The sequence below is a fragment of the Arachis ipaensis genome, chromosome B3 (assembly GCF_059453495.1).
Source record: "Arachis ipaensis isolate K30076 ecotype BB chromosome B3, ASM5945349v1, whole genome shotgun sequence".
Taxonomy (NCBI): domain Eukaryota; kingdom Viridiplantae; phylum Streptophyta; class Magnoliopsida; order Fabales; family Fabaceae; genus Arachis; species Arachis ipaensis.
The window spans coordinates 17,925,352-17,943,985 of record NC_142438.1 but is presented as its reverse complement, the minus strand read 5'-3'; the positions used below and the strand labels follow the sequence as shown (position 1 = coordinate 17,943,985).

The following is an 18,634-nucleotide window of genomic DNA, read 5'->3' as shown; positions in this document are numbered from 1 at the left end:
TTTGGGGAGACCCTTGATAGTTCACAACCTTAAAGGAATTGTTCAATCCCACTCTCCCGGGTTGATTTTTCTATGCAAAACAAAAAACTAGTCTCAATAGGTGAAAAAAAATTTAGGGCTTGTGACTACTCTAATTGACAAATTGTTGATTCTTTTGGTAGTGCGGATGGACTTGCATTAGCATGAAAGGGTAATTTTGTTATTCAGATTATCAGTTGTTCTGAATTCTATATTGCTGCTTTGATAAAAGATGTCCTTTTTAACATTGAATAAAATTTTATAGGCGTTTATTTAAATTACAATGAGAATATTTGGCTATCTTAGTTCCAAGAAATCTTTTTGGTGTCCTCCCAATTTCAAGGAAAATCGGTTATTATTGGTGATTTCAATTCCATTATTGATCAAGATGAAAATTTTGGTGGTAATCCTAAATCTCATTTTTCTATTGCTGCCTTTAATTACTTTATTGGAGATAACTCATTGATTGATTTGGGAATGGTGGGTAGACCATTTACTTGGAATAACAGATGCAGGGAATGTGAACTAATTCAAAAAAGACTTGACAGAGTGCTTGTTGATGAAACTTGGTCCCAATGATACTCTTACCCCACGGTCTTTAGACTATTAGAGACAGATTCTGATCACGCCCCCTCTTTTTGGACACTAACTACCAATCAGAGAAATCAAAGAGAAGATTCAAGTTTCAATCCCGTTGGTGTGGTGAAGAACAAATTTGTAACTTCATCAGCGAGGTCTGGAACTCAGATATAGAAGGTTCAACGATATTCAAATTATTTCAAAAGCTTAAATTGGTTAGACACTGATTGGTTTTCAGGTAAAAGAACAGCTCTACTAATTCTAAAAAAGAGATTGTAGAAATTACTGCTCTCCTAGAACAAAAACAAACACCAGGCATCATAGGACACAATGAATTACTTGATCTTGAACAACGCTTGAAAAAGCATATTTATACGAGAAACTTTATTGGAAATACAAATTAAATCTAGAATTAAATGGCTAAATAAAGAAGACCAAAATACAAACTTCTTCCATCGGAAATTTAAATATAGAACAAGAAGAATAAGATATGGCATCCGCAAAGGGATAATGGGGATATGGCAACAACCAATGCTAATATTGCTAAGGTGGCTGAGATCAGACTACTTTAAGAGTATTTTCACATCTTTTAATCAGGTGGATCCTGAGCCTTTTTTCATAGACTTTGAGCTTAAGGTTATAGCTAACATGAACTGTAGACTCAGAAGACCTATTTCTATGGAGGAGATAAAAAGAGCTACTTTGGTATCCACCCTCAGAGTGCACCAAGAGAGGATGGTATGATGGCTAAATTCTTCCAATTTTACTGGGATATAGTGGAAGAAGATGTGTTCTGGGCTGTGAAGAATTTCTCTAATATCTGTCTGGTGCCAAAGGTCCCAGATGCGAGCGACATGAAATGACATTCTTATAGCACACGAATGTATGCACTACCTTAAACAAACAATCGAAGCTTGGAATATGAAATGACACTCAAGTTTGATATGGGTAAAACCTATGACAAGGTAAAGTGGTATTTTTTATGGTTTATTATGGAGAAATTGGGCTTTGAATCGAGAATCATTGACTGGATTCGTGAATTGCTGACAACCGTTTCTTACTTCATTATTGTGAAAGGTTAACTGATAAACCCTAATTATAAGGTTTATCTTGTGTTGAATTTAGTGGATTTTATTAACTTATCTCACATTTATTCAATGAAATAGCATGATTTTGTGAATTTCTCCTAAATTGTGCTTAAGAGTAAAAATATGCTTTTTAGACTCTTAATTTGCTAAATTTAATTCACTTTGATTCCACTCGATGCTTTGATGTGTTTGTTTAGTGATTTCAGGCTTAGGAGGCAAAGATTGGATTGAAGGAATGAAGAAAAAATATGTAAAAGTAGAAAATTCATGAAAAAATAAGGATTTGGTAATCTGCCCAGTTTCGCGTACGCGTGACCCACGCGTACGCGTGACAAGCAGCACGTGACCAACTTAAAGAAACACGTTGGGGGCGATTTCTGAGCTCACTCAGACCTAAATCAAACTCATTTCTGAAGCATTTGAGGCCAAATTCAAGAAGGAACAAAGGGGGAGCACTTAGATTAGGTTAGAAACATGTCTTAGGTTAGTTTTCTAGAGAGAGAAGCTCCTTCTTCTCTCTAAAATTAGGATAGATTTAGGTTAAACTCTCTTAGATTTTAGTTTTAATTATTGTTTTCATCTACTTTCTTTTACCTTCCCTTGTTCTTTTACCTTAATTTCTTTAGTTTATCTTGTTAATTTCTCATTTTGGTCACTTTTTATGTTTATGAACTATTATTGATTTTGGTTTTCATTTAATGTAATTTGATATTTTATATTCTTTTAATACTTATTTGAGTTATTATTGTTATTTTCTTACATTTGGTAGTAGTAGATTTCATTATTATTGTAATTTATTATGCTTTTATTTTTATGCACACCAAGTGTTTGATAAAATGTTTGGCTTAATTTTAGAGTAGATTTTGAGCATTCTTGGCTTGGAAAGAGAAGTTTGGTAATCTTGAGTCATTAATACCCAATTTGGATTTGGTGATCTAGAGTTGTTAGTTAATCTTGTTTCCATTAATGCTATTTATGGATTAGGATTAACTAGGCCTACTTGATCTTCTCCCAGTGTTGGAGATAACGTAATAGGCTTAACTCTTAGTAATTGTTGTGCCATAATTAATGACTAGAATAGAAAACCTTGATTCTCAATCTTTGTCATAAATGCCTCTTTAGAATTTATTATCTTTAGTTGTTTGCTTTAAATTTCTTGCCATTTAGATTGTATTCTTTTTATCCGCAAACCACCTCCCTTGAACCTCATAACCGATAATATGCACAACTCACTGAAATTTCTTTGAGAGACGATCCGAGATCTAATATTCTCGGTATTTTTATTGGTTTGCACTTGTGACAAACAAAACTAAACTCTGATGTGAGTCAATTGTTGGTTTGGAACTTGATGACTAAATTAATATTTGTGATGAATAAACATTATTAAAAGAAATTAATTACAAAATTATTAATTTGATTCTCATTTAATATATATTGATTAATAATTTTGTTACGGGTTTTTAATATTGGGCCGAAAATAAAAATTCTGATGCAAGCCCAATTACATAAAAAATATTCAGCCTTTGGTTTGATACAAAAATATATGATGAATATGGCTGAATTAATCATTATGTTACTTGGGACAAATTAATCCATTATGGTTACAAGTCCAAGTTAAACATGCTTTCCTATTTGCTCAATGCATGATCCGAAAAAAGTTTTATCAGGAAAGCAAATGTTATTATTGGGTCAGATTAAATGTTGTTGCAACCAAGCCCAATTTTATATTTGATGAAAGTTCCTCATGCATGATCCGAAACCAAAGAAGAAAGAAAGCAAAATTGCTTCCATCGGATCCAAGAATTCAAACATGTGATGGATTCCAAAATTCATTCAATTGCCATTTATTGCATGGGAACTATGAGAGAGAATTTGACAAGTTGACATGATGGGATTAGCATTGCTACACGCTACTCCACCTAAGGGAAGTAAAAGCAATTCACTTTAATTAATTTACTCAGATACACTTGATTGCTTTTCTTCATACTTTCTTCTCTCTCATTTCTTTCTCTGCTTCGGTTATTGTCCAAGAAACCATGAAAGCAAAATGGAGCTACCGAAGTGAAGGAAGAACACTCTACAAGACCATCACAATGATGGCAAGAAAATATAACAAAATAAAAGTGTGCTGTGGCTGAGATTTTCACCAAATAAGGTTAGATTTGGTGAAGTAATCTCGAGCTCTTCATGCTCAGATCAAAAAGGAAGAAGAAGATTCGGCCAGCAAGAAAGAGATTCTTGGAGGCATGGCTTGTCTTTGATTTTGCTCAACTACCACAGGAAGTAGCTAGAGTGGCGAAGTGATGGAAGAGGCAGAGATTGAAGCAGATAAAGTCATCATTATCATGAAGCATCAAGGGCCAAAAATCCATCTTGGAGAGCAAGCCAAGGATGGAGAGCTCGGATTGATGAAGAGTGGTGACCAAGGAAGGACTAGAGGTAATTGCATGTTGGGTTTTGCATGATTATCTCTTCTCTCTCTATGTGGCCGAACCGGTTCTGTTTCTTGAAGAAGAAGAAGTTGGCTTGGGTTTTGGCTTCAAGTGTGGAGGCTTCTCTCTTCTATAAAAAGAGAGAACAGCCACTGTTTGGAACAAGGAGTTAGAAGTAAGCAGTGAGAGTGCAAGGCACAGGATTCTCATAGCTACCTAAGCTTACAGATTTTCTTCTCCTTCAATATATTCTGTTTAATATTTTTCTATTTAATTTTGTCATGTCTTGAGTCTCATGGAAAAAGGCAAACAGTGAGGTTTGTATGAAAAAGTCATAGAGCGAAAAAAGACAGAGAGTACAAAATTAAAAGAAAATGCCATAGATGTCCTTAGAGTTCCTTTGTTCATCTATGTTGTGTTTCATGATTCTATGGGAATCCCCTTGTAAGTTGGGTTAGCATTTTACAGATTGTAATCAGGAAGATTATAGTGAAATTCCATCATGTTTGTGATGGAGACTGGGTGTAGGCTGCACTGCACTTAGCAGCTGAACCAGGATATATCTGGTGTAATTTTCTCTCTTCTCTACTCCAATTATGTTTCTATTGTACAGGAGCTCAAACTGAAAAATATCTCGTGCCAAGTGACGAGACAAAAAGAAAAGTCTCGTGCCAAATGACGAGATAAAAATAAAAGTCTCGTGGCTAGGGACGAGACAAAAATCAAAAAGTCTCCTGAAGTTATCTCAAAGGCCAGCAAATGTTACTAAGCAAAAAGGGGGCTAAGATTCAACCCCCCTTCTCTTAGCCACTGAAACCATCAGAACTATACCTGCAACGAAGCGATTCTTTTATTGAGAAGAAAATTTCTAACCGACGATTGGCTAAACCATTAACCCTATGGTTTTTTTAAACCAAATAGAGGTATCTATCAAGGTGACCCTCTATCCCCTTTCTTTTTCTTATTATGTACAGAAGGACTTTTTCCTTGCTATACAAAGCAGAGCAAAATAGTCTCATTCGAAAAATCCAGATAAACAGAAGATGCCCAACTATAAATCACTTTCTATTCTCTGATGATTCTATTTTATTCGGTAAAGCCTCAAAAAATAGTTGTGCCTCTATTCTAAAATTATTGAAATCTTATGAGAGTTTCAGTGGGAAGATTTTATATTAATAAATTAATCCTGTATGTTTTTCAGTAATAACACTCCAATACCGATTAGAACCTCTCTAGCAGTCCAGCTGAATATTTCTTACATAGGTGTACAGGATAAATATTTGGGTCTACCTTCCCTTGTCAACCACTCTAAGAAATTCACCTTCAACTTAATCAAAGATAAGGTTCTCAAAAGGATACAAGGATGAAAAAGGTGCTTGTTATCTAATAAAGGAAGACAGATATTACTCCGAGCAGTTGGTGAAGCCATACAAATCTACACCTTGTCATGTTTTAAACTTTCGGACAACTTGTTAAATAAAATTCATAGTATTCTAACCCAGTTCTAGTGGAGGTAGCAAAGTTCTGAAAGACGAATGGTGTGGATTAGTTGGGATAAGATGACTAAGCCTAAGAAAAAAGGCAGGCTTGATTTTAAATATCTCAGGGTTCAAAACCTGGCTCTTTTGTGTAAACAGTGCTGAAAAATCGTGACTCAACCTAACTTTCTTCTTTCTAGAATACTTAAAGGTAAATACTTCAAATTTAATTCCATCCTTACACACAGAAGTAGGAACATTACCTTCTTGGCATTGACAAAGTATTCTTGAAGGGAGGCGAGTTGTAGAGAAAGGCATTAGTTGAAAAGTAAGTTATGGTGATATCCAAATCTTCAGTGAACCATGACGCCCTCCTCCTTACCCCTTCATTGTCCTACCATCTGCGGCACTATTATCAGATAGTTACTATCTGTTATGGGTGAAAGACTTATTTTTGTCAAATAAATAGTGGAACCAAGCATTAATCTCAAATCTTTTTCCTCTAGAAATTGTTTGGCGAATCCTCTCCATAATTCCGGGAGAAGGTGAAGACCTAATTCAATGGGTGATGAACAGAGTAAAAACATATGATCTTGCATCAGGGTACAGGATTGCTTACCAATTTTACTATACTTCCATTGAATTGTGTCCGAACTTCATGCAACAGAGACTAGTTTGGAGTCATTTATGGAAGCAGAAAATCTCTTACAAGATTTTGCTCTTTGTATGAAAAATTCTCCATGGTAAGCTTCCTGTTCTGCTTCTCATCCACCAGCAATACCCATCCCCTCTGACAACTTGTCCAATCTGTAAGTCAGCACCAGAATCACTCATGCACTGTTTATTTTTTTGTGAAGACGCGAATCTAGTGTGAAAAAAGAGTTCTTTAACTTACCTCATTCCAGACCTTAGATGTTCTTTGTTCTTTGATTGGTGGAGGGATTTGGTGTTACAAACTGGATTTTAGGGAACAAGCTCTCATAGAGCTCGATTGATTTTGATTATAACTTGAAATATTTAGAAGGAGAGGTGTCGGCGAGTATTCGAGCATGTCGAGGAGTCTTCGAAAAAAGGGCTAATAACATCGCTTAAGTTGAACTAGAAATTATTTATTTTATCTTATGCATAATACCTTAAGATTTTTTTTTTATTTGTTTTTTTTATGTTATTTTCTTCATACAATTTTACTTATTCGTAAATATTTAAATTTTTTTTTATTTCTCTTATCCTAACTTTTGGATATTATATTTATTTTTTATTAAATAAAATACTACTATTATCTTTGAGGAAAAAAAACCAATAACTACATACATAGATTTATTCTCTCTAATTCCAAAAAACTTGAATATAAGATCAATGCTAAGAAAAAATCAGTAATAGGAAATAAAAAAAAAAAAACTAAAGAGATTATTCCAGCCGGAAAAAGAAAAAAAAGAGGTTTTGACTTTAGGGAAGAGGTTTTGATCTTGGAGAATAATAAATGCTAATTGTTTGCTACTTATGATCTCTTTGAAAGATTAAATTGCAAAACCTACATGCAGTTTTATTATTTTTATTATATATATTATAAATTATATAGTTATTTGAATTTTGAAGGTTTAATTTAATTTATGATTGTTATTTATGTATTTTACAATATACAGTATGATATGATATATAATACAGAAAATAAACTTTTCCAGATACACCATAATAATTATTCCGATTTAATAACATTGAGTGATCCAAATCTAATATCTTAGTAAGGTGGAAACTCAGGTGCAGTCGATTTCATGTGAAGTTGATATCTAAAAGCTGTTAGACCAGGGGCGGAGCTAGAAATTATTTTGGGAGGGGCTAACATGAAAAATATAAGTTAAGAAGAAAGAAAAATTAAAAATTAAAAAGAGGTTAAAGTAAAAAATTAAAAACTTATACATACACCTTATTAGTTTGGGGGGGCCATTGCCCCCTTGTTCTCAGGTATCATATATCAACTTTACGTGAAGTCGAATTCACCTAAGTTTTCACCTCTTATATACTAACCATCACTTGAATCGCTAGCTAATCAAGTGACAATGTTTGCTAGCATTTTGAGTGTGTGAGTGATTTTTTTTATTTTTACCTTTCATTTTTTGATGCTGGTTCAGTAGTTCTTCATTTATATACGACTAATTATTATTAGTGAACCTGTTCTCAATCATTCAAACGTCAACATCTTTATTCAATCCAAGTAGTGTCGATTAATTATATTATTTGTTTTTACTTTAAACAGGTGTTTTTAGTATAGAATAAAGATGAGAAAGAAATTTTCCTAAATTAAATTTAAGTATAGAATTACATATAAATTTAATCCATAAATTTTTTTAATTTTAAAAATGTCAATTCAATTTAATTAAAAAAAAAGGCCAATTTTATGGTACTTATTATTTAATGTCTAAATTTTACCTAATTTTTTTTTTGTAGTAAATTTTGAATTTTTAAAAATTGTTTAGTTTTATATCTTTTAAATTAAATATTAATTTTTACTTTTTTTAGTAAATAGGCACCACCTTTTAAGCACCATAGTATTCACCTTACAAAAATAACTAAAGAAATGAAAATACAGTATAGACTGTAGTAGGTAACCCATAATATAAAAGCCTGATATACTATTACTATTATATCTTGATGTGTTTGTTATCATATATGTGGGTGTTTGCTATATGTTTAATTTGTAGTTGTATGCTTATAATTTGTTTCTGTTTTTATTTTATAAAATTTTTTGTAATCAAATTCTATAATCTTTTTTAGGCTATAGTTTAACATAAAGCTTATTCATTTTCTTTTTTAGTTTTAGATTTTATGTATTTTTTATAATTTGTAAATGTCACTCAAGTATTTTCTTAAATAAAAATTTTTCTTCTGTCCCAAGGAAATTTTTTCTTTTGTAGTTGTAAGCTTTAATTTCTGTCTTTGACTTTCAGGACTAAGTATACATGTACACATCACTATTCACTATAGTGCCACGAACGACCATTTTATAGGGTGGCTAATAATATATCCTTTTCTTTTTTTTTTTTTTTTTAAATTTAGGGTGGCTGATACTCTGGCTATGGCACAACCAATTTTTCCTAAGAGATATATATATATAATTCAAGTAAAGAATATTTATAATTGACCACCCAAAAAATAATTATTATTCTTGTTTATTATATTTAACAAATTTATAGAAACAAAAAAAGAAAATTGGTTATGAACAGTGATGGAGACTCTTTATTGATAGTGTATATATAGTGACTACCTCTAATTTTTTAAATTACTTCTGACTATTTTGTTTCTTTAAATTTGACTCTTTTCTGAAAAGAAAAAAAAAACTTCAAACATTATTAACACCCACTATTAATGGGTGCCCTTATAATGTAAATTTTTTATTTAAATAAAAATTAATTACATGATTGGAAAAAATTTGAAAATTTTCCACATTTTTACTTTTTTAGGGTATTTCGCTGGATGTAACAGTGAAATATATATGGCGTCCGTCCGTCATAGGGGTGGCAACGGGGTGGGTAGGGGCGGGTTTTTGCTCTACCCGACTCCGTTCCGCCCTATAGAAAATCTGCATCAAACCCGTCCCGCCCTACCCGCGGGTTGTAAAATGTTAAACCCTAACCCGCCCCTGCGGGTACCCGTTCCGCCCCTAACCGCCCCTATAATTATTAAATCTAACAAATAAAATTAAATTTTAAAAATTATATAACCACTATTTACATACATAATATAAATTAAAGTAAAAATTTATATATGATATAATATTATTAATCATTTTACTAATTATTTTATATATGTTACGTATATTATATATTAAAAATATATATATTTACATATATATTATATATACCGGGGCGGGTAGGGACGGGTTCAACCTAAACCCGACCCCGCCCCGCCCCGCCCAAGAACCCGCCCCGTTAAAACCCGCTCCTTACCCGCCCCGAGCGGGTAGGGGCGGGGTGGGTACCCGCGGGTTCGGGTAGTGTTGCCACCCCTAGTCCATCAGCATTTGTGATGTAACTATAAGGACATTCTTGTCATTTACTTAAAAAACGTCAATGAAAAATTATTTTCAAAACTGAAATATTTGGTAACCAAGGTTTTGAAAACCGAACTGATCATCAAACCGTTTTTGTTATTAGTTTACTGGATTATAGGTTCAACCGGTTCGACCGTGGTTGAACCAAAAAACTGTTTTATAATAAAATAATAAATAAAATATAAATAAATACATTAAAACATAATTATAGTTTAATATAAACTTTAAAATATCATCCAAAATAAACATTTGTTATGATCTCATTCAAATACAAACTCAAGTCAAACAACAAAAACAACCAACTAAACATAAAATGCCAACATCCAAGTTTGTCATTAATCATATTTATTCATATTCACAATTTTATCACATTCATTCATATTCATAATTCCTTGCCTTATTCAACAGCACAAAAATTAAATTCAGTTAACCATTTATCCACTTGAAATGAAAATGGCAAATAAAACACCTGCTCTGAGAACATCATCAACATCATCCTCTGCTGATTTTGCATACTTCTGATATTCATGTAGCCACTACATGTTACTATTTAATATTAGGAAGGCTACTATTTATACCCAATAGAATTACTTAGTCTTTTAAGAATATAGATAAGAGACTTTTATCAATGTATTAAAGGAATTAATGAATTGATATTGAACTTGGTTCAATTTGGAGTTTCTCTCCCTAATTCATGGAAGGAGTTCTAACATTGGTGCTCTCGCTGAGAGGTTTCTTCTATTTTTCATGGAAAAACAAATAACTCAACAATCTGAAAATACATTTTCAATATTCAATGGGAAAGATGGTTATGGATGCACACCTGAGGAGCAGAGATTCATAGAGGTGGAAAGAAGTTTGAAAGGGAAAGCTCTAAGATGGTTTCAGTTATGGAAGGCGCTCAATCCATTTGCCAATTTGGAAACATTCGAAATTGCTGCTGGAAAATTGAGTGGGAAGAGATTAAAGCTAGACTAAGGCAACAACGGCAACCAAATCTCAGCTATCAACAGAACAAGACTCGCAACAGCATCAACAAAAATTCAAGAAAAAAGAGAGGCCGAAATCGATGCAAATTCAGATTCAACAAGCAATTTAGCAACAAATCCAACAACAGATCACAAATTCAATTTCACAAGATCAGTTTACAAATCAACAAATCCAGAATATGAAATTGACGAAGAAGAATCAGATTTCAATTTTGAATTTCAACCACAACAACAATAAGAAGAATTAAACAGAAATTGCAGATCAAGCACGAATTCAAAATTCAAATCCAAAAATTCAATAAAAAATAACTCTAAATCCAGAAAATCAAGTACGCTTAGAGACAATTGCAAAGAAAGTAGCAGATCGCAACAATAGTGGGGAAATCAGAACAACTTTCAAAGATTCAAGCAGAACCGCTTTTATCATGGAGTCTTCAGCAGCGGCTTTCGGCAGGGGTGACTTCTCCTCTCTCGCAGCTTCAGTCTCTCTCGCTTCCTTCCGCACGTGACAGCGACGATGATGGCTTCGCGTAGCTCCAACAAACCCTAGCAGCGGCGGTGATGGATTGGCAGCGATGGAGGCACGGCGGCGACGTAGCAGAGGCTCCCTTCCTCCCCTGCGGTGGCTGCGATTTTTGAAGGCTGACTTCGTGACGGTTCGTGGCTACGCGCGAATAGAGCTAGCTGACGTTAGCACAACGGAAGTTGTGACGACGGCGGTGGCTCGACGAAAGTTGCGCCAGAAGCTCGAGGTGAGTCAGACTGGAGACGTGAGAGGTGAGAGTGGAGGTTGAGGCTCGAGAGGAGAGGAGTGGGTCTGTGCCTCTGTGGGTGACTAGGGTTCTCTTTTGGCCCTTTCAGCATGCAAAACGCAGCGTTTTTGCCCAAATTAAAAAAACCGGTTGGATCACGGTTCGGTTCGACCGACCGGTTTCTAGACGGTTCGGCGGTTTAACTTTGATTTTCAAAACTGGCAGTTTTACTATATGTCCGAACCGTATTTAACAGCGGTTCTCGGTTCGACCGGCCGGTTCGAACCGGTTTTCAGAACATTGTTGGTATCCAAAGAAAATCAGCCAAAAACAGTCATAACTTGTCTTATTTAGTATTTATTAATTGTTGCGATAATTAATTTTAATGCTAAATAAGGCAAGTTCTGGCTGTTTTTTTTTTTGTTTACCTAGCATTATCCTTTTCAAAAAAGAAAAAGTACAAATAATTAATTTTGTTTGTCAATATTAATTAATTTTAGAATTTAAATTTATAATTTAAGATTTAGAGTTATTAAGACTCTATGATTTAGGATCTGAATTAAAAATAAATAAAATAATTATCTAATATTATTTATTGAAAAATATAAATTTTTTAAGAAAATATTCTAATAGAGATTTTAACTATAAATTATTTCTGAGATGATAAAAATAAAGAAAAGAGATAAAGTATTATTTTTTACATAATTTAATTATTATTATTTCATAATTAATTGCTATTAAGAACAATTTCATTAAAAAAAATTCTCATCACTTAATGGAATAATTATTTTAAAAATTTTGGATGATGTCAGAGATAATTCTTACAATAAAAAAGTTAAAGATTATTTTAATTTTTGGCATAAAAGATAATATTTTATTTTAAAAATAGTTATTCTCATTATTGTCATATTATACATAGAAAAAGGAAAAAAATATCTAAAGTTGTTTACTTATTTTAGGTATATGTTTCTTTAAATAGGTTTAAACTCTTTAATATTTATTTATCTTTATCCTAGGAAACCGAAACATTGTAAAACAGTCTAAGGATGCATCTATTTAGTCTATATATCCTGGAACCCTAATTCAATTTGTAGAAGATTAATTTCCTATCCAAATCATACTTTTGACTTTTGAGGTCAAATTTATATTTAAATATATGTTTAATATAATTTAATTTCATGACACAACATGGACTAATAGTAAGTAGTATTTGACAGATGACCTGGCGCATTTGAAAAAGGCTAAGATGATAGCCTTTTTCTTAGCCTCTTAGGCTCTTGTTTGTTTTAATTTGTTTGACCTTAGATTCTAAATATAGGGTGAGTGCAGTGTTTCTTTTCTCTTTTTTTCTTCTAGGGTTTACTGCCCTTGAAATTTTGAAGTCAATGATGACAAATATGCATGGGAGCCACTTGTTTTTCCTTCCGGGCCACGACAGCTACATATACATGCATGTATGGGGAATATCAATGTGGTTTGCATCATCATGCCCTATGAATTTTGGCACAGCGATAATGAGAGAGAGAAAAAAAAAATTATTAGAAAGAAGAAAAAGATAATGAACAAAAAGTTAACATATATACGCTAATACAAATGGAAAAAATTTAATAACAAAAAAATTTTAACCATAATTAGTCAAAAATTTTTATAATTTATTTTATTTATATTATTTAATAATAATTTTAATTTTTATTTTATTTTTTTATTATTTTATTTATCATATTCTTATCAACTTCACTTATTAATGATATTAATTATAATATCATATTCTCTTATTATTAGATATTTTTATAATTAATATTTAATATTTTTTTATAATTTAATTTTTATATTTAAGAATACAATAAAAATTAATAATAATAAAGATGATAATATCAATTACATTTAATAATTGTACTTGATTCTTTGTCTATTATTAAGGTATTTATCATGACTTAATGGATATATGAAACATGAAAACTACCCTAATATATACTTTTCGTTAATTCAATTATGTTCATTCAAAAATCACAAGAATAATACCATTACAAATACAATAGTGTATAAGCCAAAAAATTTTACAACAAGTCGCCTTTATCATTGCAAATAGTATGGTATTTGAATTCAACCTTTAATACGGTACCTATGGCAGAAGGTGCTGAAGAATTTGAATAACGGACTCACCCGACGAAGTTGTTGTCAGTCAACCAATTTTTGAGAATATGGAAAACTACGCTAACTCTTAGGGGTGCACATGGGGCCGGGTGAAGCCGGGTTCGCCGTGACCCGAATCCGACCCTAAATAATGACCAGGTCTATTTATGAGACCCTTATCTGACCCTAGACCCAATGAAATCATGTTACTTTCGGGCCACACTAAATCCGGGTCTAGACCGGATGAAGCCCGGGTCTTGATCAACTTTATCACGACATCACCAAAGGTTGGATTCTACATCTTTTGAACCTCTAAATTTTGGAAAATAATTATTTCATAACATTGCAACATTCACATAATAATGATTTAAGTCTAATAGTAATAATTTAAAGTTTCATAATAATAATTATGTCAATTACACACTAAACATTCAAAGTTCAAAAGACAATTAAAACAAAGTTAACAACCAACACTACAAGAAAAAGCAATATTTGTAACAAAAAAATTATTACAAAAAATCGAAATTTTGAAACAAAGAAATTTTGTAACAAAAAAAGGAGCTGTTGCAATATGTCCCGTTACAAAAAATTTTTGTAACAAAAATTGGAACTGTTACAATTCAAAATGATATTTTGTAACAAATTTTTTTGATACAAAAAACCAGAAGTCGTTACAAAAGTGGTAACAAATTTTGATTTTCAAGGTATTTTTGGTGATAATCTATTTTTTCCTATCATAAAATTTTGTTACAAAATGTAACTTAATTTTGTAACGTTTTTTTTTTTTCTTTAATTACAAAAGCAAAATAATTATTTTATAACAATTTTTTTAAATACAAATTTCATGCATAATTTACTAAATTATTTTTTAAATTAACTAATATATTAACTATTTTAATAAGCAAGTCTACATTTATATAATATGCAAAAACATACATAATTCAAACATGCCTCATTTAGCTAAAATTGTTTTAAAACAAAATAACATTAGTGAGTACATTGATTAGTTCTACAAGTTATATGTCTTGCATAAGTTCAACCAAAAGTTAAAAGTTCTAACATAGATTAGTGTCTCTATGAATCAAAATATTCTTGAGCCCTTAAGGTAGTATGTGGTCACCATTTCAATACTCCTGTAAATAAGAAAAACCAAAATAAAAAATTAGAAACAAGATATAACACTAATTATAATTTTTTTCATTAAATTTTATCCAAAATATTTAGAAAAATTTTGGCAAAACCTCCCCTAAAACTTGGATATTTCCACCGTCTACGGTTCCAACAAAAACAACCAATTCACAACTTATTTCTCGGCCAATACACAACCAAATTTATCAAACCAAATAATAGGACATTTGTCATTTCTCAACTATGACACAAGTAAAATATGATAAATAGATCCATATACAAATTAAACTATACTAATAATATAGGAATCATCTAGGAAAATGTATTAAAACCATAAGCAATTTTATGAGTACCTTTAGGGTCTATTAGCATTTGAAATCCATGCGCAACATCCAGCAATTTCTTCAGTACATGTTCTGAAATTTCAGTTTACAGACACATTCTTAAAAAACAATTAATTCTAATGCATATCTGGTTTAAAAATTAAGAATAGCTAATATAATACCAAAGCTGCATGGTGGTATGCCACTTACCTATGAACCATATTATAGCAGCAAGAAAGAAAATGGATGTTAAATAAAGTGCTGTTTTCCTCCAGTCATTAATATGATCCTATGTAGGAAAACTGTTTTGCTTAGAATAAAAATAAATGTTAAAACAGGAATAAATACAGGCAAAAGGCTGGAACAGCCAACAATGTAAAGCAGGTTAGTAAATCATGAGTATGGCTGCATCAAAATGTAAAACATAAGGCAACACAGTTCTTGTTACTAGTTTTGTCAACTTCTTTTCCATATATGTTAATACAAGAGAGATGTTGAAAGTTGCCTAAACAAACTAAGATGTGAAACCCTTTTACATCAAAGGGAGAGATGAGAAAGAGAGAACATTTTACAAATAAAACCAGGTTTGACATTTATTTTAACAATTTTCTAAAGATAGATATAATAACTAAAAAAGAAGGAGTAAACTTAAGTTTTGAAACATTTACTATAGATCAAACCCACTAGCTAATCATATGTCTGATTTTTCTGTTTGAGCAACTCCATATCATGGTTTGGACAAAACTACTAATAATTATTAAGTAGTAAACAATGAAAACAAAGTTCAAAAGACAATTAAAACAAATAATTATTTCATAACATTGCAACATTCACATAATAATGATTTAAGTCTAATAATAATAATTTAAAGTTTCATAATAATAATTATGTCAATTACACACTAAACATTCAAAGTTCAAAAGACAAATAAAACAAAGTTAAACAACACAAGATTAACATAATAATAATAATTTATCAGAATGTTTGGTAACCAAAGAAAATCAGCCAAAAACAGCCATCACTTGCCTTATTTAGCATTCATTCATTGTTGCGATAATTAATTAATGCTAAATAAGGCAAGTTTTGGCTATTTTTTTTGTCTACCTAACATTACCCTTTATAGTGTCATACCAACCAATAACAACAAAATATTTATAGTGTCATACCAACCAATAACAACAAAATATTAAGTAACAAACAATTACAAAACAAAATTCATTTGATTCGTAGCTTGCTCTCAAGGTTGTGAACTTGATTCTTGTTGTGTGGATATGTTAGTAACATCTGCAAAACATAAAAATTAGTATCTCAAGATTATTATATGAATTAAATTAAATAATAAAAAAAGAATAAAGACATCATAAAGTAAATATACCATTAACAATCTTGTCACTATTGTCAAATTGATCAAACTCAAATTCTTCAAATATCTGCTTAGAAAGATACAACCAACTTTGAGTGCAGATTAAAGCTTCTGCCATTTTTGGTGACAAAGAGCTATGGTAAAGATCAATCACACGCCCACGGGTACTAAAGCATGATTCAGATGCAATAGTTAAAACTGGAATACCAAAGACATCACGGGCTATTGGAGAAAGAATTCTATATTTTGATCCATTTAATTTCCACCAAGCCAATATATCAAAATTCCAATCTTCCACGTCCACAGGATCTTCGGCCAAATATTTCTCAACATCTGATTTGCTATCTGCATTAGCTTTTTTCTTCTTTTATTTTTTCCACAAATTTTCTCTATTTGCAGCAACACCCTTAGCACTAGACTGACCACTATCTTTATCATCCAAAATAGCTCTAGAGGAACTGCCACCATCATCAAGAATGAACTTTATCATCTACAATTTCTTTTGAATAAAATTTGTACAATGTCTTCAATGTAAATTTCACAAAACTAGTCATACTAGTAGCCACTTCCTTATCATATACATCCTCCAAACACCAAGAAAGATAATCAAGTTTGTATCGAGGATCTAAAACAACGGCACAAGTATCAAAGGATTAACCTTGTCAACTGATCCCCAATATTTATCGTATTTAGCCTTCATAGAGCATGCCATAGTTCCTAATAATTCAGAATTGTTGTGGCTCCAAGATGTTAGTTGAGAATTTATAGATGCAATTTCATGAAAGTATTTGTTTGAAGTAACATGTAAAGAAGATGAGAAATACAAAGTAATCTCATAGAAGATTCTCAAAAAATCAATGAATAGCCTAGCATGTTGTCAATCAAGTGTTGTGGGTGGACCAACTTTCTTTATACCCTGACTATCCTCTCCAAACCATCTAAAAAATTCAGTTTCTTGATCATAAAGTCTATCAAAAGCTTTTTCAAAATCTTCAGCATGTTCCAACATTAGATAGGTGGAATTCCATCTAGTTGGAACATCCAAACAAACAAGACTTTTAGACTCTATCAACTCAGCCTCAATGCATTCTTTAAATTTTTTAATTCTTTGGGGAGAAGATCTAACATACCTAATAGCATTCCGAATGCTTTCAATGGAGGCATGTTGCTCTTTAATTCCTTCATTCACTATCAAGTTGAGAACATGAGCACAACACCTCATTTTTAAATATTTTTCTCCGTACACCAATCCACCCCTTGCAGCTAATTTTCTTTGAAGGTAAGTGATAACCCCATCATTTGAAGATGCATTGTCTAATGTGATTGTGAAGACCTTTTCAATTTCCCACTCTCTCAAACATGTCTCAATTTCTCTCCCTATTGTTTCTCCCTTGTGGTTCTCAATCAAGCAAAAGTTGAGAATTCTCTTTTGTAGCTTCCATTCGTCATCAACGAAATGTGCAGTTAGGCTCATGTAGCTAAGATTTTGATTTGATGTCCAACAATCTGATGTCAAACAAACTCGAGCACATGAATTTGCCAACCAAGCTTTAAGTTTTTTCTTCTCATCTAAATAAAGATGAAAGCAATCTCCTGACATTATCATCTTGGATGGTACAGTGAATCTTGGCTCAAATCGATTAATTATTTTGTGAAACCCAATCCCTTCGACCACTTTAAAAGGGTGTTCATCAAGGATAATAAACTCAGCCATTGCCTTCCTACAATCTTCCAAACTATAGCCATTGACTTTGAAAGTTTTGCCGGCTTCACCTTCTTTACCAACCTTAGGCATATAGACATGAAGTTTCCATTTTTGCTTGCTTTTGTAAATATCCACTTGTGAGAAATTTTGAAGTGTTTATTCAAAGAATTTGTGCCATGTCTAGTTGGATGACATAGATATACTTTTCGACAGTGATTACATTTGGCCTTGTGCTTTCCATTAGTCTCGCTAAATAGAACCTGTTTAAAATGCGTCCAAACATAAGACTTTTTTCCCTTGTGAGTAGCCTACTGTCCCTCGTTAGCCTGATGTCCCTCGTTAGCCTGCTGTCCTTTGACAGCAACAACCTCATGCTCTATGTCCATAGCTTTATTGTCTTCATTACTTTGGACTGCAATACAACTAGGATCTCCTCATCCTATTTGTGTTTATCTAAACATAAAAAAGTTTCATATAATAATATATCTAGAAAAAATTAAACATACTTAAACAACTGAGCATAAATACAATATATCTAAATAAAACTGAGCATACTTAAACAAGTGTTCAATCTCATCATTTAACAATAACAAATAAA

At 31.9% G+C, this 18,634-nt stretch overlaps 1 protein-coding gene across 1 annotated transcript; it reads right to left on the bottom strand.

Moving 5' to 3' along the window:
- Window positions 1-17,208: 17,208 nt before the first annotated feature.
- Window positions 17,209-18,126, bottom strand: LOC107632698 (zinc finger BED domain-containing protein RICESLEEPER 2-like). The gene has a single exon (XM_016336365.1). The coding sequence runs from the start codon at window positions 18,124-18,126 to the stop codon at window positions 17,209-17,211; it is 918 nt and encodes a 305-aa protein (XP_016191851.1).
- Window positions 18,127-18,634: the final 508 nt, after the last annotated feature.

What these genes read in the sequence shown, in the direction of transcription:
- LOC107632698 (XM_016336365.1), bottom strand. Translation starts at nt 18,126, where the DNA reads ATGCCTAAGGTTGGTAAAGAAGGTGAAGCCGGCAAAACTTTCAAAGTC.